Source organism: Andrena cerasifolii, chromosome 9, assembly GCF_050908995.1.
Source record: "Andrena cerasifolii isolate SP2316 chromosome 9, iyAndCera1_principal, whole genome shotgun sequence".
NCBI lineage: Eukaryota > Metazoa > Arthropoda > Insecta > Hymenoptera > Andrenidae > Andrena > Andrena cerasifolii.
The window spans coordinates 6335040-6358112 of NC_135126.1; the positions used below are offsets into that span (position 1 = coordinate 6335040).

General features: G+C 49.4%; 1 protein-coding gene across 6 annotated transcripts in view; it reads right to left on the reverse strand.

Moving 5' to 3' along the window:
- Positions 1-7563, reverse strand: part of Hipk (Homeodomain interacting protein kinase) — a 32144-nt gene extending 24581 nt beyond the window's left edge. For 3 of the 6 annotated variants that reach the window (XM_076820036.1, XM_076820035.1, XM_076820033.1), the window contains exon 1: positions 5375-5515. Coding sequence is in view for 2 of the 6 variants with exons in the window: in XM_076820031.1 (XP_076676146.1) it covers positions 5375-5729 (355 nt within the window). In the remaining 4 variants the exon portion in view is untranslated. Of the gene's footprint in view, positions 1-5374; positions 6430-7498 lie in introns of those variants that run through there. The other 3 variants (XM_076820031.1, XM_076820032.1, XM_076820034.1) reach the window with 3 other exon arrangements.
- Between the last annotated feature and the right edge of the window lie 15510 nt (positions 7564-23073).

A 23073-nucleotide genomic window follows, 5' to 3' on the forward strand; every position in this document is an offset into this window, starting at 1 on the left:
TGAAGAATACACTTGTGATATATGTACTAATTAATTTTAAAATAAAAAATAATACAAATTTTGTATTAATCTAACAGTTCTCCTATCTCTTTTATAAAGACAAATGGCTATTTTTATGCTACTGCTCCCAATTTTGTTACAACGTAAATTTATGCTTTCTCGGCCATACTAATACAAACTATACACTTCGAACTATCAATTAATGTACAAAAACTAACGAATGTGTAACTTGCTAAAATTGTATAGCATTTACTGCTTACGTGGCCGGAATTACCCCGCATTCCCCTAGTGGTACAGAAGAGAAAATATAGTTTGGATAAAATCATAATTTTTGCAGGCCGAACGGCGGCGCGTCGAGTTCTGCAAAGAGGATGGAATCGCACGCGGCGCGGACATTGCGGAGCGTCGTGTTGCTTCAAAGTGAACCGAGCCTATCGAGGACTGGCGAGCTAGTCCGTTGTAAATTAAGCGTCTATTATCGCGATCATAAACGTCTGCTGTTACGTGCCGTATTTATAACCTGCAATCGCGCGCATAAAAGTTCGCCGACAAATTGGATGATCACGCGTTGGGCTTCATTTGCGCGGTGACCCGCCCCGCCAGCAATCGAAGGAGCAGGATATAATCGTAAGGGAACACGACCGTCGACTCTGGATCAAGTATGGAACATCCAGGAGCGCACGACAGACCTTAGCAGCTGCGCGATTCTCCTGAAGCTAACGAATCTCGAGTAAAAATTCCGCACCCTCTCAGGGAGTCAGCACCGAGTCTCAGCGCGCGCTTCGTAGCGTTCCGCGGGAAAAACGAGGCCCTCTTGTGCTTCGCGACTCCACGCGAAAACGGACCGAACGGCATTCGCGCTTCTCTCCCCAGTCGCGAAAGTTCTCTCTAACGAAAATCACGATATCTTGCTCATGCATTTCCCGCGGCACGTTCGCGTTTCGCGCTGCGTTCCAATTGGGCGACCTGGAACCCGCCGATACGAGGTATCGCCGCCGTCGGGGGCCTAATTACAATTTTTGCGCGAACACGGCGCCGTAACGAATAATCAACGGAGCGTGTGTAAGAAACGCGTTGCTCAATATTATGTAAGAAGAGTTCACGAGAGCAGCGGGTTTTCGCGGAATCCTACACACCGAGCTGTAAAATTCTCGAGATTATCGAACGGTAAATGTATCGCGCGACTCTTATCCCTCTGTAATATTCCACGTTCTTCCCTTGCGGAGCACAATAACATCCCCGCAGAGTCAGAATTTTCCAATCAACGCTCTCCAAATCGGCCCTCTGCCCTTTGGGACTCGTTTCTTTTGGATTGCCACGTAGGAACCGAGATATACTGTTTGCCGAGGGTAAATTTACGTTTCTAAAAGGCTACCAGAGCCACTCCGGCGCGACGAACATTCGCAATGTGACTTCAACGCGCGCTCGCAGAAGAAAAGCGCCTCCGAATTCTATTCCAACGATAAGGATCTGGAAAGTGAAGAATCGGGGTGACTCGGCGGGGCTGTGGACAAAGGGGATTTAATAATCCTTGGCGTAGATCCTGGACAGATCGGCGGAGAAGTTATAAGACGATCTGGCCCGAAAGTCGATCACTGCTCGCAGGCATTCGAGGGAAATTGGCAGAGTCGAGGAACCCGCCGGGCAAATTCCTCGCTAGTTGGAGCAAGTATAAAGTCCACGGGCCGGGGATACTCCCGTTTCGTTTCAAAGAAACAAACTTCCCGAGGTATGGAACGGCGTGCGTCAACGAGGAGTATTATCAATCGTCGGTGCTCGTCTACTTCGTTTGTACTCCTCGAAGAGAAGCAGGCTAACGAGATCCCACAGTATCGCTATCGATCAAACAACGCTACACGCGTCTGACGTGCCTCGTGTCTTGTTCCGTCCGCGTCGCGCGGCCCTCGTAACAACACGCGCGTTCACGAGGTCGACCCGAGAACGGCTCCGAAAAGCGTGCTCCAGGAATCCGCCGCCGAAACGAGGATCCAAGGGGATGAACGATGGACGAGCCGGTAAATGAATAGCAGGCAGAGGGAGAGCCACAGCGAGGCTTTCACCGGAAATACAACTATTCTCTCTGACAGGGACAGCTTATTCCTTAAATGGAACGCTGCGAACCGTGGAAAGTTCAGGCGGACGAAAAATTTCGTGAGCGCCACGCGGACCCCGTATTTTCCCCAGCAATGCAATTCCTACGTGCGCTGCGAAGCACAACAGAAATTCACTGTTCCCTCCCTTCGGAGACCTTTCGCAGGGTCCGCGGAGAACCAGGGACTTTGATAAAGATCGTGAAATGCAGCCACTCCTTAAAAGTTGCCTCGAGACACAGGAACCGTTTGATTCGACAGACGAGAGATATTCAATTTAGGAAAGTCCTTCCCAATCTTCTTTAAGTCGCGATCCGCTTTTTACATTATTCAAATAATCTGCGCCCCCCAATATGAAGTAAGGTAAATTTAATAAGGTAAATAAAATGCATTAAAAATAGGTATTTTAGAATATGATTCTATGTTAATGTTAAAAAGAAACCAGGTTGGGAATCACTGATTTAGGATCTGGCCCGAGGAATTCGATTAATTGATCCTTTTCTTTTACCTACAGTTTTCGGAAAAGCGATTTTCTATATTTTAGCAACGAAATTCTTTGAAACTCCACGAGTGCTCGGTAGGAACGTATTTTTTTTTTAATCGAGGCCAGCTGAAGGTCAGCCTATCGGATTTGAAGGAGTTGCTGTCTTTGCGGCTGCGGAACAGTGGCTCGAAAACACAAGGTGTCTCAGGAATAAGCGACCAAACATTGGGGGACAGATTTGGATGACATACTTTCGGCGCCTGGTTGGAAGCAAGAGATACAGGCGCGCGTACCGGCGCGCAGAGGAGAGCGGGAAGAAAGAGGTGTTTAAAAATGCGCCAACGGGCATACGGCGTGTCCTTCTGAAAAAGTGCGCACGTGTCGGAGTCATGAAGCAAGGCTCCGGCCGAAAGACCAGTCGGAAGGCCACGCACGTTTCAGAAAAGCCAGTTGGGAACGGGGAGATAAAACCGTTCTTCGATCGCGACAGCCGTCTATGATTATTCCGGGCTTAACTGGCTGCCGGGCGTAAATTAGAAAACGATAATCAGACGGCGAAAATATAGAGCGCCGATCGATCCAGGGTGGGAGGGAACGGATGAAGCTAATTGGATTTCGAATCGGAGTTCCGCGGAAAAACCGTTCGATTCCGCGATTACTTTTCTCTTCCTCGAAATCGCGTTCGCTCGCTTCCTCCTTCGCTTCTGGTCCCGCAAAAAGAACACGCTCCGCGAGCTGTTTTGTTACACTTTCGACTGGCACGTAACGTGCTTCCCAAGTCTCCGCGTTATTGTTTCGTCTCTCTATTGCTTTGCCCGTTGAAATATATTTTCCCTTTGGATGGAGTGTGCGCCGCGTAAGGGATGAAATTTCCCTCGATCTCGTGAAGACCGTTGCGCAACGATCGAATTACATTTCGAACCCCTAATAATCGCTACGATACAATCCCCGAATTTCGGAACAACTGAGCGCACGAACTCGTTCCTACGAAATATCGCTCGCACTCGTGACGATACCTTTTAGCGGCAAAAAAAGCGTGATGTATTGATAAATGGCACTGCGAACGAGCTTGCGAAACCTCGGTGTGGAATAATACGAGCTGAAACGTGGCCCTCCTCCCGTCCGATATCTTTCCCTTTTTTTTCATCGAGCATGCAGGCGTTTTACGCGTGAAATGCAACGAGGCAAAAAGTTATTGGCAAAGAGAGAGAGAAACTTGATAAGGAAGCTTGAAATCGAGACTTAACGGGAATACTATGCTCGGGTATTTTTCTGATAAAGCCGTTCCCGATGAAGTAGCGCGGAGAGTGCCCCGAAATTGCACCCCTATCAATCTGGCAAACAATAACCGTACGTTCGAAGTGCTGTTAGTGGAAGATATTGATTAGAAACTGCAGCGGAATGCCTACAATAGCCCCCGCCGACTTTCGATTCAACCGAGCATTCTATCACGAAAGGGAATTTAATGCCATGAGACTAGACGGTTGCACAAAATTGCGTGGCAGAGATAGATAAAGAGTTGGAGCCTGAAAAGTGCGCCAGTGGCAAGAATTTCGCAAGTTATTGTACGTTAAATACGAGACAAACGTGGTCACGTTGGTAAGCGGTCAGGTATACGTTTCGAACGCGATGGGAAACGAACACGTCGACGCTCTGGATGGAAAGTTTCCACGCGAGCTTACGCGCGCATTAACCGTCGACGAAGCCAACGAGAAACCCACAACAGTACAATCTCCACATACGTGTCGTGTACGTACGTACGCTGCAAACGATCGTTGCTGTACTGACATACACACAGAAATCACGATCCAGAGATGAAACGTTTCCGCGACGCTTCTCGGAAGCTACGTCGATACGACGCGGCCCGACGGACGTTCCTCGTCGCGTCTTTAAAAACGTCGAAACCTCTTCCCTACGATAAACTATACTCCGCGGACTAGGAAAGTTTCTCGGCCACATGGCGGAATTGTGTTTGCAAGTTCGCCGACGCAACACGTTCCTCCGCGACGGTGTTCATCTCGCGAGAACCACGCTCTCGAAACGATCCCCCGGTACGATTAGAAAAGTTCACGCCAAGTTTCCGACGAAAGTTGTTTATTAGGTTCAAACGCACGCGCGCGCACGCACGTACGCCGACGGCAGAGGCTCGTCGATGAGAGAAACACAGACGAGCGAGCCACGGCGCAGCTACGCGAAGCGACACGTTTCGAGGTTATGTTCGACGTTTCCAGCCTTTCGGCAACAGATGTTCCCGATTTGATTGCCCGTCGGGCAGGATCTCGTGGACGGCTGTTCGGTCGACGGGACTGGACTTGCCGCGAGGGAATAAATTTACGCTGACATGCTGTTACGTGGACGAATGTTATGTACAAACGAATGGACAGAGGCACGCACGCATGGACAGCGCGTATTACGCGTCGAATATCATCGCGACGAAAAATGTCAGGATCGAGACGAGCGTGGAGGTCTCGGGACTGATGCCGGGGAGGTTAGAATTTCGACTTGTTTACGTTTGTGGCGGCTGAAGGGTGCGTATGTGGAGGTACGTGTCGCGACATGGTACCGTCCACGTATCCTTTCGAGAGCGACAGGAACGCGCGAGAGACACGCGAATCGCGGTAGGTTCTGGCGACCTGTCAACCGTAACAGCCTCGAGGAAAGCACAGGGTTTTTCCGTCGCGTGCGATGGGGATGGAAAGGCGATCGGTGTTGTCGGGTGGGAAAGGTGCGTGAAACGGAAACAAAGCGAGACCCGCGACGCAACGAAGGGAGGTTGAAAGGTATGAAAATAGGTACTCACCTCTCGCTTCTTGGCCAGTGTCTCTCTGTTCAGGGACGGGCCCGACGATCACGTAGCAGCATGTTCCGTTTATCCCCGGGTTGCCTTTTCCCCGTCTGGTTTGTCGGCCTCTCGTTAGCGACACACAGCCATCTTGCGTAGTGGCTGGCCTGGCTCGGTCGCTTTCGGTACGATGGCCTCCGTGCGTGCGACAAAGAGGTGGATAGCCGTCGCGGTGAATAGAGGGGAAACGGAGAGAGAGGCAACGAGAGGACGGACCGGGGGACAGAGGGAGATAGAGGGAGCGCGAACGTGAACGCGAACGCGAGTACCACGGCCCCGGCGAAGTGCGTGTCCCACCAATACACACGCGCATACACACACCGAGGTAGCACCAGTAACGCCACACTGCCGCGCCACCACACACCACCACTACTAACACCACCGCCACTGCCACCGACGTGGAGGCACCGCTGCGCCTCTCTCACAGTCTTCGCCACTTCTTCGCACGGCCCTCGCCCACCACCGTCGCGTACATATTCCGTGGAGCAGCCAGCGTTCGCCTCCAGATCACCTCTCGGTCTCGCTCTAGCCTCCGCCGGTTTACGCCGCGACGGTCCCCGGGGTAAACACGGCCAGATGACGTTATTTACCCGTGCAACGATGTATCCCGTGGTCGATCACTCGAGCGATCATTCCACCTCCTCTTTCTCTTCCGTTTCGTGTGCTAGCGCTGCTGCGACACCGTCACTGCTACTCCCTTTGCCGCTAATCCACTACTGGCTGCCCGTACCTGCGGCACCACCACGCACGACCGCGATCGGGGGATCGCTCGGGCTCGACTGCCGCACGACGGCCTCCCTTCGGCCATCTTCGGCTCCGCTCGCCAGTTTACGCTCACTTTCCGCGCAGGGGCGACGATATCGTGGGCGCATCGGGCGCCCCGTCCCCGTTTCCTCCCGAGTGACTCATGTATGCCAGACAACTCACGTATATACACCTATGCATATAGGCCACTCGGCCCGAAACGCCGAACAAACTTGAGAAACCGTCGCCGGTCCGTTTATCGCTCCAATCTAAGGGGCATACAGAAGTATTCATGAAAAAACTGCAACACTTGCATTCGTTCGTTAAGTTACATGGTAGATGATTATTGTATATCGATAGAGCTCGCACGGGCAAATAAATATACGAATGAATGGGTAACGATAGCACGTGGGCGATACCTGACTCCAATTTATTTATAAAGCAATAACGGGACGATCAAGGTTTAAGCGCTCCCGTTTCACCTAGACTGTCGATATCGAATTTGACCAAGAAATTATAATTTCTCCTGTTTTAACTTCCCTCCCAAATATCCTACAATTTCGACGGAAGAAAAGAGGCGGTACTGTTTCGATGCTATTTAAGAGGCAATTGGCCGCGCCGAACGCTTCATTTTCGAAATTGAATCGCTCAGCCTGGTCGTGCCACGACTTCGCGCATTTCCAGGGGCGTGCCACGCGTTTCTTCGTTCCGCTTCGCGTCTGCTTGTCCCGTCCAAGAGGAATCGCGGTGACGTCGACGCGTGACGCGAGCCACTAATACCCTTTCGGTATTACACCAGCCATCCGAAGATTTGTTTGCCGCTTAAAGGGGGAGGGAGATCCTTCGCGAATACGCGGTGCGTTCGCGAAAGCTCTGACGTATGCCGGTGCCTGCTGGTCGGTTAATTTTGCAACGTACGCTACGCACCGAACGTTTCACGCAATCGTTTTCACCATCGATTTCTCAGACTACCGTTTTGCCACGGTACGCCAGTTTCCGACGGAGAAAAACGACAAGGCAGCGGTCTGTACGAGTGGCGTGGCCAGCGATTTGTATCCATCGCGGCGAGACCACGGGAACTGGTAAAATTCCAAACGACCGAAGCACTTTCACGGCCGCGCCGCGATCGACACGGACGAGAACGGGGCCGTTACGATTAATCCTTAATCTAATCGAGCTACGACGAATGGAAGGTCGGCCGCCGCTTTTTCCAGCGAAGTCTCGATCGTTCCCAGCGACAACGTCGGGGCGATACAATATAAAGTCGTCGATGGAACGACGCCATGCCAGCCGCGGCTTATCGAACTTGAACTTTGTAGTGCTCGAAGGCGACTTTACCTTTTTAGAGCGCGCGCGAACGGGAGACAGCGCGCGGGGAGCCGTGCGTGCGCCGGGGAGGGCGATATCTTTACGACTACTTCGTTCGAGTGACGGAGTATTAATAACAGTGGCGGCGGTAGTCTTTTTGTGAATTATAAAAATAGCCGTCTGCCTCGTGCATTGCCGATCCGCCCGTATCCGGGAGCTGCGCCCATTCGACGCTCGCGACTGTCTTGCGGGGATCCAAGGGATCGTTTCGCCCGGCCGATCGAAAGCTTACAGGTCTGTTTTCATAGCGTTCCCCCGAAAGTAGGCGATAACGCGGCGAGAAATTTCGGCCCCTAGATTAGAAGAGAATCCCCGTTGCGTTCGAGCCAAGTGAAACCGGATCTTTCTGCGCCGAACGCGGTCTAAAGTTACAGCCGCGCTTTTTCTCGTATTTATACGAAACGGCGCGCGATCGCGCCGTCGCGGTTACTGCTCGATAATTAATATCGGCGGAAAGCTACCGCCCGCATTCAGGGAGAATTTTCTAGGGAGACGGTAATCGAACACTGGGTAAACACGTTCTCGGAAAACGAGGATGTTTTCAACATCGAAATAGGGATACCTCGTTACTCCTACGAAAAAAGCTCGTAGCAGCTTTTTTGTTGAGAACTTCCTAAGCTATAAATTGTATAGTAACTATTTTTGTCGCAAAGCTGCTAGATAACGGGATATTCGCGAAAAACAGTTGTTGCTTTCAACCCTCTGTACAATTTTTAGCGGCGGTCGGATCGATGGGGACTTTTGACATATTGTTTAAAACGACCAAATGAAGGCCTATACTAAAATTTAGCTTGGTGGGAATTATTCCGTAGATTGGGCGGATTTCCGTCTAATTTCACTGGACTATATTCTGTATTACCGATGTTACCAGACGCACCGGTTTTATGCGGGACGGGCCTGGATTCGGTGTACCCGCCCTCCATCAGCGATCGTGCCAGAGAATATCACGGATTCTATACCTTTCCGAAGGCAAACTTAATAAAAATCAACGGTACATCGATAACGGGTTTCCTATTTAGTACTTCTCTCGCCGGAGAGAGGGGCCCCCGAGGGTGGGGGAAGGTACGTTGCAGTTCCTGCTGACCTGCATCGGAGTACCGCGAATTCGGTTGCATTGTATGCGAGTCCGAAATGTGCGCGCGTTAAAGGGATCGGCCCGTTCGTAATAACCACGATAATAGCTGCAATGATAGTAATAAGCCAGCTGAACGTGGAGCGTCACGATCCCATTAGAGTCGGCCGGTTCTAATCGCGTACCTGGCGGTGCGATACCTACGTCACCGGCCATTAATGGACAGGCGGTACTCGGCCGTCTCTGAATTTTATAATACAGATTCAGAAAATCCCCCGGCGACAATGCGTGACGGTAACGTCGCCCGGGGTCCTCGGGTTCTCGAATTGGGTCCACAGCGCCGACCCAGAGGAGGGTGCAATAAAGAGAACCAAACCGTTCACGTTGCGCGCCCCACCCGTGCCCGCGCTCTCTGTGCACCCTACTTAAAATCCCTCAACGGTTTCACGGGAAGTGCCTTCGAAAATGGCCAGAGAAAAGGAAGGAGAGAGAGAAGGAGAGAGGGAGTGGGGTCCAGGAGCCTGGGGGCAGCCGTTTTTCGTACGAAAATTCACGCTCTCCCTGGTCTGGCCTGGAAACCAAATAAACGGGTCTCTATCCGTTACTTTATTGTTATTATTATTTATATACAGCAGCGTCGAGCGCGCTACTCCATTCCCGCGCAACGGATAAAATATATAAAAAAAAATTTTACGTTAAACGATTTTATTCAAAATGTAGTAAAAACTAAATTAAAATGCACTAAAAACTAAAAAATAATTATTTTCTTGTTCTTCAATTTTGATGGTGATATACTACGAACGCCTGCAAAGTTTTAGTTTTACTATTCGTACATAAGTACGTGACGGATCATTTCTCGATAAATTGTGTATTTGCGGTAATCGTAAGTAAAGTTTTCGTAAAAAACGCAAATGCCTGATTTCAAGTCGTTTGGATTTATGGTTATGGGTTATATTTATTGATGACTGGGTAATTCTTGCACCCGCTCGGGGTTAATTTTTTTTTAAATATTATATTGTCATCCAAGCTACGCACGCCTGCAAAGTTTCAAGACATTTGGATAGTTGGAAGTGGGTTAAATTTAAGTTTCCAGATTTGAACCATACCTACAAACAAACAAACAGAGGATCGAAGCTGAATAAAATCGTTTAAAAAGTTACTTCAACTTTAGATTATTTGGGGAATAAAGTGCACTTTCTAATTCAATAATGATCATTTTTTAACTTTTATTCGTTATTCGAAAATTTTATTTAAGTAAAATTCTTGCCCATCTCTGCTACACATAGACCCGTGCCGTGTGCATCTTCCTCGCCCCAATTTCGACCGCTTTTTCGTACTTCGATTTCAATTGATTTACCGTTCGCGTCGTCCGATTCCCGTTCTCTCGCCACTTCGACCCGTTACTCTCCTTGCCCGCGGTGACGTTCTCGCGGTTCCTGAGAAAACTGCAGCGGTGGGCCGCGCGAGGAAAATCGTCACCGACCACGAGGGAGCCGCTCTTCGATCGCAGGGAAGCTGCGTCGAGGACGGAGCCGCTCGGATTGGAAAGTCGAGCGTTCGAAACGAAGCCGGAGTCGCGCGAACGTGCGGGCGAGCACGCGCGCGGTCTGGCAGGTGCGATGAGAATTAAAATCGTGGCTATTTGCGCGACGCTCGTGGCGCCTATCGACCACGGCCACGGAGCTTTTTTCTCTCCTTGGCAAACGGCTACGCTATACGTGCCTCCGGGACGGCCGTCATCGTCGATATTAGCCACGCTCGAGCCCGCCTCGGTGCACGCACCGAGCGCGGCCGAGAGATTTTCCACGTGTCACTGGGTCACTGCACTTGCTGTCCCGCGCGGGAACGTGAATACAGATAGCTCTCTAAATATCAGAGTACCGCGGCTACGTGTTCAACGGGCCACCTCGAAAGTTCAGCCGGGAACGCGCGAGGCCGCGGCGAAACTCGGTGACGGCCATCCTCGAGGTATCGAACGATTCCCCGGCGGAACGGTTTCTCTCCGATCGAGCCTCGGCCAGGGGTTGGCGCGAGCGTGATCCGCGCCGTGACGGCGAACGTCGACGGGCGCAGCCGTTCCGCTCGGAATCAGCCGCGGTACCAGCTGGCTAGGTATTTTCGTGAGAAAGCCCCGTGGACAGTCCTCTATTCGTCGTTGCGAAAAATCATTCCCGCCGACGGACGATTCTGCCCCTCTCTCTCGTCGCCCGTTCGCCGATCCTTTTCCTACTCGCGATGCGAAACGAGTTTCCAGCGATTCAATGCCTCGGTCTTGCAAATGTGAAAGTACATTACTGCGGGGCTCTGAAAGTCGTTTTGCTCGAAGGTTCGCCCGTCGAGCGGCGTCCCTGGACCGTTCACCGAGAAAAGAATCTCGAGTGAGGACGAGGCGCGCGCGCGAGCGCCGAGAAAAATCGCCAGGGAATACCGAAACGCGTGGAGCTTAACAGCTGGCGAGGAGACCCATGGCTGGGCGTCGAATAAAACCGCGTTCAGGGGTATCTGCTTGCATTTGCCTTGTGTCTGCCTGGCCAGGGCCGCTCTTTCTTCGAGCATGCCACCGGCCAGGTTAACCCCGACCGTAAGACCCCGATTTCCCTTCGGGGCAGGTAAAAACCCTTCCCGGCTATTGGGCACCGAATTTATTGAAGCCGTATAAAAATACACGGGCCCCGTGGCAGGGGTGTATTGGACACCGGGATCGACTTTCCAATACCTTTGTCTGTTACATCGCGGACCCTCCCTTTCCTCAAATGGCGACCTGAATTATCGTGGACCGTGTCACTGAAGCGATCGAGCACCGGCTACCTGCTTCCTTAACCCCTCGTCGGTGGCGCATCTCCTTTTATCAAGCTCATTCTACTGATTCCTCTGTACTTTGGACCGCGCGTAGGTATAGCGCACCGAGAGTCCCGTGCTTCCTCCCAGGGGCATTGAAATTCGAAGCTTCTCCCAAGGAGGAAATCGAAATTCGACTATCCGAGGGAAATGACGCGAGCCGCGTCGAAGCCACTGTCGTGGTAGTCCGGCGGGGGTGGTAGACGTCTCGCCTGAACGCGATCTAATTTCGATTAGCTCGCCGTCGATCTCGGCGGATCTTTACGACGCCGCCACAGCTCGCGCGGAAAAATACCGGCGCGCTGAAAATGCGGGCGGTATAAGCGAAACGGGCGGAAAATGTCGAGAAGCAGGGCTCGAAGTCGCGCGTCACCCGGCTTGGAAAAAAATATATGCGTCGCGCTCTTGCTACGTAAATAGAAATTTCGTTGGTATCGAGATTAACGTCGCTCCTTCCGGCGGACGAGGCGAGACACGAAAATCCGATTGGACCGCGACGTCTCGGAGGTGTTCCCGTTCTTCGCGCCACGCTTTCTCGCCGATCGCTGAGGGATTCGATTAGAAAGGGATCGATCCACTCGTGGCGTACAGAAAAACGTCTCCGTTGGAACATTAACCCTTAACTGGTATCTTGGGGTCGCTCAGGCACGCAAAGTTCGCAGCAAAATTTTTGGTTGCCTAAGCTTGTAAACTGTTTTTCCAATTAATTTTATAATAATAGTTTAACTTTCTAGGTTTCTATTTTTTTACACATTACCTAAGAACAAAATATTCGTAGAGGTTGATTCAGGGTCGACTTTACAAATTTCTGTGTCCTTTTTTATTTCGGGTCTGCCACGACGCCAGTATACCAGCCACGTTTGCCAAAAACGGTACACCAGTTAAGGGTTAAGGAATTTCAGAGTTGAAGCTGCTTCGACCGAATCAGTTTCCGCTGGAACAGTTTTGCTGCAGGTTGCCTCGCGCCTCGACGGAGTTTTTCGCAGGGTGCCCGAGAGCTATTGGGTGGCGAACGCGCCGCAACGGCGAATTAATGCCGCAATTGATAACAATTTGTTCTCCCCGTGCCCTCCATAGACGCGGGGCCAGTGAACCGTGGACGGTGACGTTGGTCGGCGTCGCAGCGAGCCAGATTTCGTCCTGGAATCGCGTTTCAGGGGGTGGAAACGGAACGCGAAACGGGAAGGCCTATTTTGTATCGTTTCGTTTCGAAGATACGGCCAATGCACGCTCCAGGCACATCCGCGATCGATAGCAAGCTAATCGCGTTACCTGCCGGAGGAGCATATAATTTTATTATGAATAAAACCGACGCCAATTCGCCGGCCGAATTCTTCTGGATCGGCCGTCGGATTTGCGACGGCTGCCAATCTACCAGCCTGTCGGCTTCCTACGGAAACGGACCTTATCAATTTCCTCGAGACGTTGATATCCCGCGCACAATTTCGCAGCGCGCTACATTACGCTGCACCGCGCGAAAAGCGGGCACTGTTCAGCTGGTGCATTACGAGAGACTTGAAAATTACCACGGTATCTGCCTAAGAAACTTCTGCGGAACCATCAGGTCAGCAATACGACTCATCGCGATCTTCTGTAGGTACATATACCGCCATAAAGCTGGGAATTCACCTGAAAGCTAAGTTTTAAGTTTTAAAGAAAATTACCAAAAGCCAAGCTAAGCTGTGCTACGTTTTTGTATGTATTATAGCGTAGCATAAGTGTGCTTAGCTTCCAGGCTAGGACCGCCGTCTTAAATAGAAATATTCGGCATTTAAAACTCCCAAATCAATCGCTTAATAATTACCCCAGATGTCGAATTCGACGCACTCCACGCTCCACCGTTGCCTGAAGACCTCCGACGTAACGCTAACCTTTCCAAACGCGGACAGTATACCGAAAAGAGCCGCGATAATTATGGAATGTCCTAATAATAAACGAAAGCTTGTAAACATCTATCCCGCCCCGTCAGTTACACGAACAAAACAGTCTCACCCTCTTGACAGACACAAAAGACAATGTCCTCGCCTCCCGCCTATACGTATGTATTATGCAGCCATCGGAGCGGCAACAGTCCTTCGAATTAAATCAGCAGGGAGCCGCGATCTGGCGGCCGTATAGGTATACGAATGAAATTCCAAATGATCCGAGTCGAGCGGGTTGATCGCGAATAACGAACGACCCCGCGCGTACGCTCGCCTATCATCAAAGCCACGTGCACGTATAGGTGTGTGTATATATATATATATTATACACGGTCACGTCGGCGATACGTGTGCGCCAGGAGGCTACGGCCACGTTCGCGCGTAGGACGGTCGCGGAAGCGGTGACCCTGCTTGACCGAGTCGACCGCGATCTCAAAGTCGGCCGTCGGATCACCGCGCACTATTTATCTGTCGTTTTAGGGCCAGCACTTTAGGACCATTGCCTGCCAATGGACAATCAACAGAACTACTTGGATACCGCAAACTGGGGGAACACTGGCAGCGCGGGGTAACATTGGCATTTACTTGACATCTATTAAAAAAGAGAAGGAAAAAAATTTAATGGTGTAGTGCATTCACAAAAGATGCAATGTTATGATAGGATACTCGAAGCATATGTAAAAATATTAATGTTTATATTATATAGCAAAATGTTCCAAAAACATGCCAGTGTTCCTCCAGTTGGGCAGGGGCGGTAGAGCAAGAGGAAGCAGGCTCTGCCAGCACGTAGCGACGGATGGTCACTGAACCGACCAACAGCTAGGCGTATTAGGTACGAATGACGAAACGCCGGAGGAAGCTTGCTTATGCTTGCCTAACCCAAGAATTTCTTCTCCAACATCTATTCCCCTTCATCTCCTCTTCAGTTCCCTTCCCGCTTACGCGACAACGCCATCTGGAATAGCACGAGTCCTGTTAATTGTCCAGGGAACGATAACAATTCGCCACCCGGGTGTTTACAGCGGACAACTAGCGCCCGAGGCAAAGGAGAGTATTAGAAACAGCGGCTCTGGAAACCCCAGGGCCCAACGTTCCTGTAATCTCAGTTTTCCTGCCTCACGTGTCGCCTCAGCTTTGCTAATCCCCCTCCCCGCGGCTGGGCCGTCGAGGCTGGCTAAAAAAGGCACGGGGAAATTCTCGGTTCCGTCGGACGGGTCGAGAGGAAAGCGGGCCGAAACTCGTTCGTGCCGCGAACGAGAAGGAACGGACGGCACGAGAACGTGGAAGGCCGCGGGGAGGGGCGAAGGAGGGCGGAGGTCAAAGGGCGAGGGGGTTTTTCGTGAGGTCGTGGGACGGGCGCGTGGGGAATGATAAGAATCCGTCGGATGACGACACCTGGCGGCCTCGTGACGAGAACCGGTGCGCCGGGGGAGGGAGGACTCTTGTAGTTTGAATAAAATCGCTTGAATAACGTTTTCGGACAAAAGATCGGTTTCGTAAGATCCCCTATGTTCGTACACGAGCCGCTGCAAGTACGTCCAACTGTCAGAGTGTCCGAGGTCCCCTATCCAATCGGAACTATTTCCAACGGAAACTGGCAAAAGGATTCGATCGCGATAAACTGTCTCGAATCCTTGGAGAAACACGCGCGGTGCACGGACGGAAGCAGCGGCGGGTGTGGGCGTACATGTGCATGGTCATGTGCACTTCGCTGAAAGGTGCGCCCAGAGGCATCGATTATCGATTCGGATGTAAATAGATGAGAATGACAAATTTATCGGAGCTGGAGATCGCGGCCGCGTCGCCTCGCCGTTTCCCGGCTTTCCAGACTTCCTGATTTTCGTGAATAAGTTTGCCGCACTCGGCTCGGGACGGATTAGCATTCGTTTATCGGTGAGGCGCGTAAACGTGGTCCGGACGCGCGACGCGCCTCGGCCGTATCGATCAAACGCCGCCGATATTTCGCCGGTGTTTTTCCCCGGACGCGACGTCGCGTCACGGACGAACGTTGTTGCCTGTTTCGTGCGATTGTTTCTTTAACGGCGATCCTTGAATCTTTTTATAAAACAATCGATATTGGCTAAGCGTATTGCTAACGGAACGGGGGTCCTTGAAGGGAGCTACAGTGATTCGTGTGCACGCCTCCCCGGGGGAAGTGAAACTTCGTTACGCCAAATGCGTTTTTTAATGAAACTGTACCGCACAAACGCACTTGTTGCATTTCTTTGTACGATTAAGGCTGCGACGTATCCGGTGTAACGAGCTTGCGCGATGCTATCGGTTCTACGCGAGATACCAAGGTTTCGCGATTAAACTTGATAATTGCGTATTGTTACCTTTAAATTGCGGGAGAAAGTCACTACGTCACGCACCACCACTTGGGAATGACACTTAATGGCGGCAATAGCTTGCTGCTTCTTTTCTCGCGGAAAATCGGGCGCCAGCGCCACCTGGCGGATGTGCATCTAACTAGTGGGATGGTAATATACCGGTTGATTCAGTTTTTTTAGTCATGGTAGGGTAGAAGTCTGTGTTATCGTCGGATAGGAATAGAGATGCTATCCATTGCCAATAAGGCGGTATTTGTAATTTCGGAAGCTTCATCTTTTGTAACTGACTTTATGTTAACATTGTGAAAAGTAGCTTGCTTTACGTTGCTTCAGAAATTAGGTAGACGAGTAAGGCTATTATGTAATTAAACTCACTTCTGTAATTACGGAGGTGATAAATTATTGGAAATATTAGTAGAATAATACCAGGTACATAAAAAACACCTGCGTTTCCACAGTTGAAGGTTGGAAGTGAAACACTCCATTGGCGAGTAGGTGGTTCGTAACGAATGTGCACTTGCCACCCGTTAACAGTTTTTATTGCACACGGTGCACGCGTGAAAGTACAGAAAAGCACAGGTGAAGCATGCACACGGGGGAGTTCTTCCGCTTTTAGCAATCGTAAAGCGCAGGTGCGCGTCGTTGCACAATGAACAATGCACGGAACGCCTCGAACGATTCCCGCTCCCGTAACGGTCGCAGTCCACAGGCTCGGCCATGAAATCTTTTCATTGTCGCAAAAAAGGAGCAGTCCCAGAACTTACACTTGGAGTACGATAACGCGTGTTCTACAATAGCTAATTGTTAACTCTTATGCCCAGCCCCATAGAAGAAAGAGTTCCTTGAAACGCGTACACGTTAGTTTTCTCAAAAAAGTCATTCCTAAAATTTACAAATTTTTCATTAAACTTGATCTCTAAAGTTTCTAAATTTTTATTAAACTTGATCTCTAAACTTTAAAAATTTTCATAACCTTGATCTCTAAAATTTCCAAATTTTCATTAAACTTGATCTCTACAATTTCAAATTTTTCATAACCATGATCTCTAAAATTTCTAAATTTTCTTTAACTTGATCCCTAAAATTTCCAAATTTTCATAAACTTGATTTCTAAAATTTCCAAATTTTCTTGAAACTTGATCTCTAATATTTCCAAATTTTCATTAAACTTGATCCCTCAAATTTCCAAATTTTCATAAACTTGATCTCTAAAATTCCCAAATTTTCATTAAACTTGATCCCTAAAATATCCACATTTTCATAAACTTGATCTCTAAAATTCCCAAATTTTCGGTTAAACTTGATCTGTAAAATTTCCAACTTTTCATCAAATTAAAAGGATAAAGGCAGTAAACGAAAGGGAAGAGGGTAAAAAATTCGCATGGATCATCAGATAGCAGCGACCAAAACCGAGTGGAACCTCCCGGACCAGCAAAGCCTGATGCACATTAATATTTAACGCCACGGGTTGCTGAACCTCCGAGTTAATTGCCATGCGTCCACAGCTAGAACACGGTGTATATTAAATTGCGCGAAACAATCGTGACACGATTTGAATAATAATCGCCGGCTCGATCGGAAGCAAAATCGCCGAGACTGGGGCGCCGCGGGCCTGAAACCCGACTATTTTGGTGCAAGGGTTGAGGGTGGAGGGAGCGAATGAAAAGGGGGAAAAAAAATGTCGCGCAGAGACACGAGACGGGCAACGTTGTTTCCCATGAAGCCAGCGAAGCGGGTCTACGAGGAACTGATCGCGCGTGCAAAGTTTGAATTTCGTGAATTCGATAGGTCGATCGGGTATCTCGAACGCGTGCATCGCCGGTCACGTGGACCATATGGTTCACGTGCCCCCAGCATGGAAGTAATGGGTCACGGTTACACAAAGAAGACCCTGTCGAAAGGATGGACGCGTTTTACGGCCGTGCCCGTAACGAGCCGCGCAAAATATTTTCTGTCCACTCCGGTGGATCGAGGAATGATCGACCTTGATGGCGGCAACCGGCGGTGCAAGCGGAGTCGTTAAGTAATTTACGATATTAGGTACGAGAACGATTTAGATAACATTCACGGAGATAACGACTGTTTCGAAATAGTATGTAGATATTCTGAAACGATGCAAGCAACATTCTTCGAATGACGGAATTCTTTCAGAGAAGAATTCGCTCGCTAGAAAATAGCATTGTTAAGGGTAATGCAGTGGTTCCCAACCTTGTGGGTCGCAAAGTGTTTTCTGGGGGGTTCGCCACGGTTTTTTGGATCTGGTTTAAAATTATCAAGTAAGAATTATATTCTGAAGTAGTTACTTTTAATGTATTCTTTTTGTCTTACACGGGGGGAGGAGGGTCGCAGATTATATGAATATTATACAAGGGGATCGCGACTGAAAAAGGTTGTGAAACACAGGGGTAGTGGTTCGAATATCCCCAAAAATGAGTATCCGAAACCTTTTCGCGGATAGATGAGACACGTGCCCATCGATCGTGCTTTAATCCGGAAGCGAATGCCAGAGGAAGCGACTCAAAGGATTCCCTCTGCCGTTTCCTGCCGGGCGGCCGCGATATTTTCAATTATAAATGCAAAACGGAACGTTGCACGTGGAGACGTTGACACTCTGTAATTCCCGCCGAGCAGGAAATAAAGAATAGGTATAAAACGAACGTCGTGGGTCGTTTTCACACGGCAGCGGCCAAAAGAAAAAGTTCTGCAAGGGTGGTTCTTTCACGGAACATAAACTACGCGGGACTGGAGCGACGTCGTTGGTCTGGCGTCTTCGCAGGTGTCTCTCGCGAGCGAGCGAAAACTTTCGCACAATTTGCTCCTTGGCTGGCCACCGCCCTATGCTAATCCGCCGCGTTACGACCAGGGGACGGTGAAATTTAGTTAACGCCAGAGTTAATGTCCGCGTAATTGCCCGTGGCCCAAGAGAAATTAACCTCCTCTACCCCCCCGGTTGCGCGTGCAGAAATAATTTCGTTGCAATAACAACGGTGCGAAGAAAAACGGCGGAGTTCCAGGAGCAGTTGGAGTTCCGAAACAGGGTAGGTAGGTTAGTACTAAAACGAAATTGATAGGGAGGCATGGAAAATAGTAGAAGAGTGGCTTCTATTAATTCGATACGGTCAACTCACCCCCCAACAGTTATGGCCGCCAATAACATAGCTCTGCATGTACGAAAGGGTGTTTAGAACATGATTCCACGAACATCGAAGTAATTGCCGAGGATGGCTGGAGAGCCAATACGGACTCGTTGTGGCGCGAAAGAAAAATAGAGGGTATAATGTAATAGCGTTATCTGATGCGGCTTTCGTTCCGGTAAATTTCACCGACCACCCTGCGCCGGGGTTCCGCGCGCGGTAATACGCGGCCGTAAAGCGTTATTACGGATTTGCATATCCCAGATACCGCTCGCTTCAGCCGTTTCCCTCCTGCGACCAGCTCCGTGTCTTCCCTCGTTAATCTAACTTCCTCTCGCGTTCCCGTGGATAAGTACGCGTGCACGTACACCCCGTCCTCCCGCCGGCACGTACGCGCGGTACAAACGTATCGCGACAGCCAGCAATCATCGCGATTAAACGATACCTTCCTCGACCCTGCTCTTCCTGAAACAGGAGCCAAGCAAGTTGCATGATGCAACCGCCAGCGTCCGTCGAATGCCATCGATACTTCCGTTATTCCTCGGATGTCTCGTCTAGAGCACTTTGCTGCGTTCCTTCCACCTAGGGTTGCTACTCGTACTTTAGTACCAAGTATCTTACGTTACCTTAATATATAAAGCAGAAAGATAATCCATTTTTCACAATACAAACTAAACATTTTTTTTTACGAATTCAGAATCTAAATTTCGATCGAAGCCGAGTAGTGAAGCTAGTTATATGTAAATGTACTCTATACTTTCGAATAACAATAAAGTAGGCGGGAATACTTTATTTCACGAAATGATATTACGCGAAGTTATTGAATGTAGTTCCCAAGCGTGCATAACTTTGATCATCTCAAAGTAATTTCTTATCTTCTGCCTATTTCTGCCACCTCAGTATTTATTGAGAAAGTTTTATAATATAAGTTTTATAAATTTTAAATATTTAAAATATACTTAAAGTATATTAAAATTCAACTTGAAAAGAAAACGTCAAAACGACCAATTTACCCCATATATGTGAGTTAAAATAAAATACCGGTTTTAATTAAGGATATAGGTAATTATTAACCCCTTGCGCTGGGATGACGTGTGTAGCACGTCAGTTTCTGTTTTTTTTTAAGCGTGGTTGTCAAAAACTGTGGCAGATTTTTCATTTTTTTGAGGTCAGATTCTATTCTATCACGCCGCGTGTTTTTCTAGGTAGCTGATAGGTTAGGTTATTACGCACATCACTCGCGCATCTTTCCTTTGCAGCTCAGTTTACCCCGGTCACTTTGCCCCGAATGTGTACTCAGCGGAAAATTAATTATTTAATAATGTTAGAATTAATGTTTTCCCAAACGCGTGTACATGTATGTTTATAAGCTTGTCATAAACACGTAGAAAAAATTTGGAGTTAAAATAACACATTTAAGACTCATTTATCCAAAAAGCTAAATTGAAAAGAAAACCAATTGGAAGTCTCTAAAACTTCATTTTTAATTTTTTAAATGAATTTCCATTTTTCGATATGTGAATGTGCATACTTATCATAGTCGTATTACACACATTTATTACGTCACCGCAATTTGTAAATATATTCTATTGTTAAAGAATAAATTAAGAAAGCTCATTTTACCCCGAGGTACACTTTGCCCGGGTCTCCCCTATCCATGAAAGCAAATTTAAGATATTTTCCCGTCAAAAGGTAGCAACCCTAATTCCACCACCAACTGGTCAGCAGGAAGCGTATTTAGTGTGTTTTGCAGGAAGCGACGCTTATCCATAATAATTCACTTCATCGAATGATCGATTTGATAAATTGCAGGAGGAATAGTTGGCTCACCACGAGGTCCGGCTTGACGAGCAGAGTCCAAATTTTTTGATAACATTAATTCGTCATTTACGTTTGACCTTTGATTAAATCGGCAGATAGGTATTGGCGAAATCAGAATTATTCACCGCTTCGCATGCGTCGCGCTACCGATGACCGATGCATAACCAGTATGACTACATATCTTTCTACGAAAGCACCTATTTCCTTCGGGAGCTTATTTGCACAGTAGAATCGAGGGACTAAAGCGAGCGCACAGCATCGTGCTCGGCTAGAACGGCGCTCACGGTAAATTCGGACGCGGCGATAATTTACGCGATGGCTGCCAACGATATGCCGCTATCTCGCGGTAATATCAGATAATGCAGGAAGTCATGAGCGGGATGTTCGTATGTCTCTCTCTCTTGTTTTTTGGCATTGTCTCCCGCGACGGAAGGCTGGAAAAGTACGGTCACGGTTCACGTGCGGCGATGAGCGGTCGAGTACCCTTTGTTCAGCAAGAGCCAGAAAGGGGATGAATCGGTTCTGCCGCGTTCGACGAGATTCATCATTATTCGATTCATTCGGCCACGTCATCGAAATCGTCGATCGCCTCGCGTTAAATTCTGTGCTGTTACCTTTCTCTTTCCGTTTCGCAACCGGAGCTCGAATTACCGCCTTCGCGTGGCTGGTCCTCCTCGAAAGGGCAGGACGGACGCGCCGATACACAGGAAGTCCGTTGTCAGGCGTCGAACAATCGGCGTATCCGTTCATCCCCCTCGTTTGTCTACCTTCCGCGGCGTATTGTGGCTAACCGCTCGTCCGTGAAAGTCCGCCGGAGGTCCGCGAAGGGATTGGCAACCCTTGGAAACTGTCTTTGGCAGATGGCCGACCGAGCAATATCGATCGGTAGGATCGATCTGCCGAAATCACCGCGGCTGCGACTCGACGGGAGCGGGCGATTGCCATCGTTGGAAACATCGCCAGATGACGATCGGCAGATAAATAGAGAAGGGGTAGCTGCGCCGTCGAGCAGATGCATCGAAACCGCGCCGGCGGTGCCCCATGTTGCACATTCGATATTCCACGCGTGCTTTTCTCATTTTCTCTCCTTTCTCTTGCACGCGACAGGCGGGCGCGCGCCGATCACGCTCGAGAAATAAATAAAGGGCCATTGAAGGTCGTTAACGAATGGTCGGCTGGTGGCTGAGGACTCGATGCGCGTTTGTTGCCTTTCAGCTTTTCACCTTCGCGCACCGCCGCCAATTACAGACATCCGCATGATGTATGCGATCCGGGGCCCGTTGCAGCTTGCGGGGGAGCACGTGGCACTCGTTGTTCGGCGAGCTACACAGAGAGCTGCGGCGACTTCGGAATACCCGGGGCCCGATTGTCGGCCGCGTAACGAGCATCCCCGCGACGAGGCGGTTTCTCGGCGAATTTGCCAAATCGCCGCAACGAGAATTACGGTCACAATGGCAAGGGTCACGCTTAAGGATTCGACAATGAGATCGTTCCGTTCGCCAGCCTCCGCGGCATTATTCCCAAACGTTCGGGCCAGGTTTATTGGAGGACAAACATCGAGCCGCCGAAAGGGCTCGCGGTGATTCATCGTCCAAGGATAGATACGAAATTACTTAGGATTCTCATAAAAGGGACGAGCAACATCTGGACCAACCCAAACGAGAAACACGATAATTCTTTCGGCATGTTCACGTCTATATTTTGCACTGGTCACAGTTTAGGACGAACGGAAAAACGATACTGCCGAATTTAGGGATCACTTCGGCCTGCAGAAATGGGCGGCTCGCAATGTTGATAATGAGTCAAGCGACAGGCCGTCGACATCAGAGATGCTTATCGAGTCTGTACTCAAAATTGATACGCTACAAGTGTTCCCGAAATTGATAACACCTACTTGGGAATTTTATGGCAATTTATTCCAGTGAGCAAGGTCTGCAGTGCCTACAAGTTGGCGTTTGGCGCAAACCGGTAGCCAACGGAGAATGAAGAAAATCGGGCGAAACCGTGAATTAGGCAGCTGCCAGGAACAATGCCTGCGAAAAAGGAGAGCGAAGGGTTGCGTTTCGTTTAATACACGGTTAATGTCGATTTTCGTGGGCGCGTGCAACCACATCCTGTGCAATTTTTGTCACGCTCGCCACGCTCTTTTTTCTTCGCCCTTCGGCTCTTACGCCCACGTCCGATCCGCGTATTAATCGAAATCGCAACCACCCACGAGCGGCGAAAATCAGAGGGGAGCTGGCCAACGAGCCATTATACGTCGCCCTAACCGCTACGCGCACGAATCGTTAACAAAAGCCGTGACGTGATAGAGCAGAAATGAGGAATTGCGACCAAAACGGGCGACGCTGATGATCGTGATCGACAGGCCCGGAAACGATGTTTTCGATCGCCGGACCGTTATCTTAATACGCTTATTGAGGGGCGT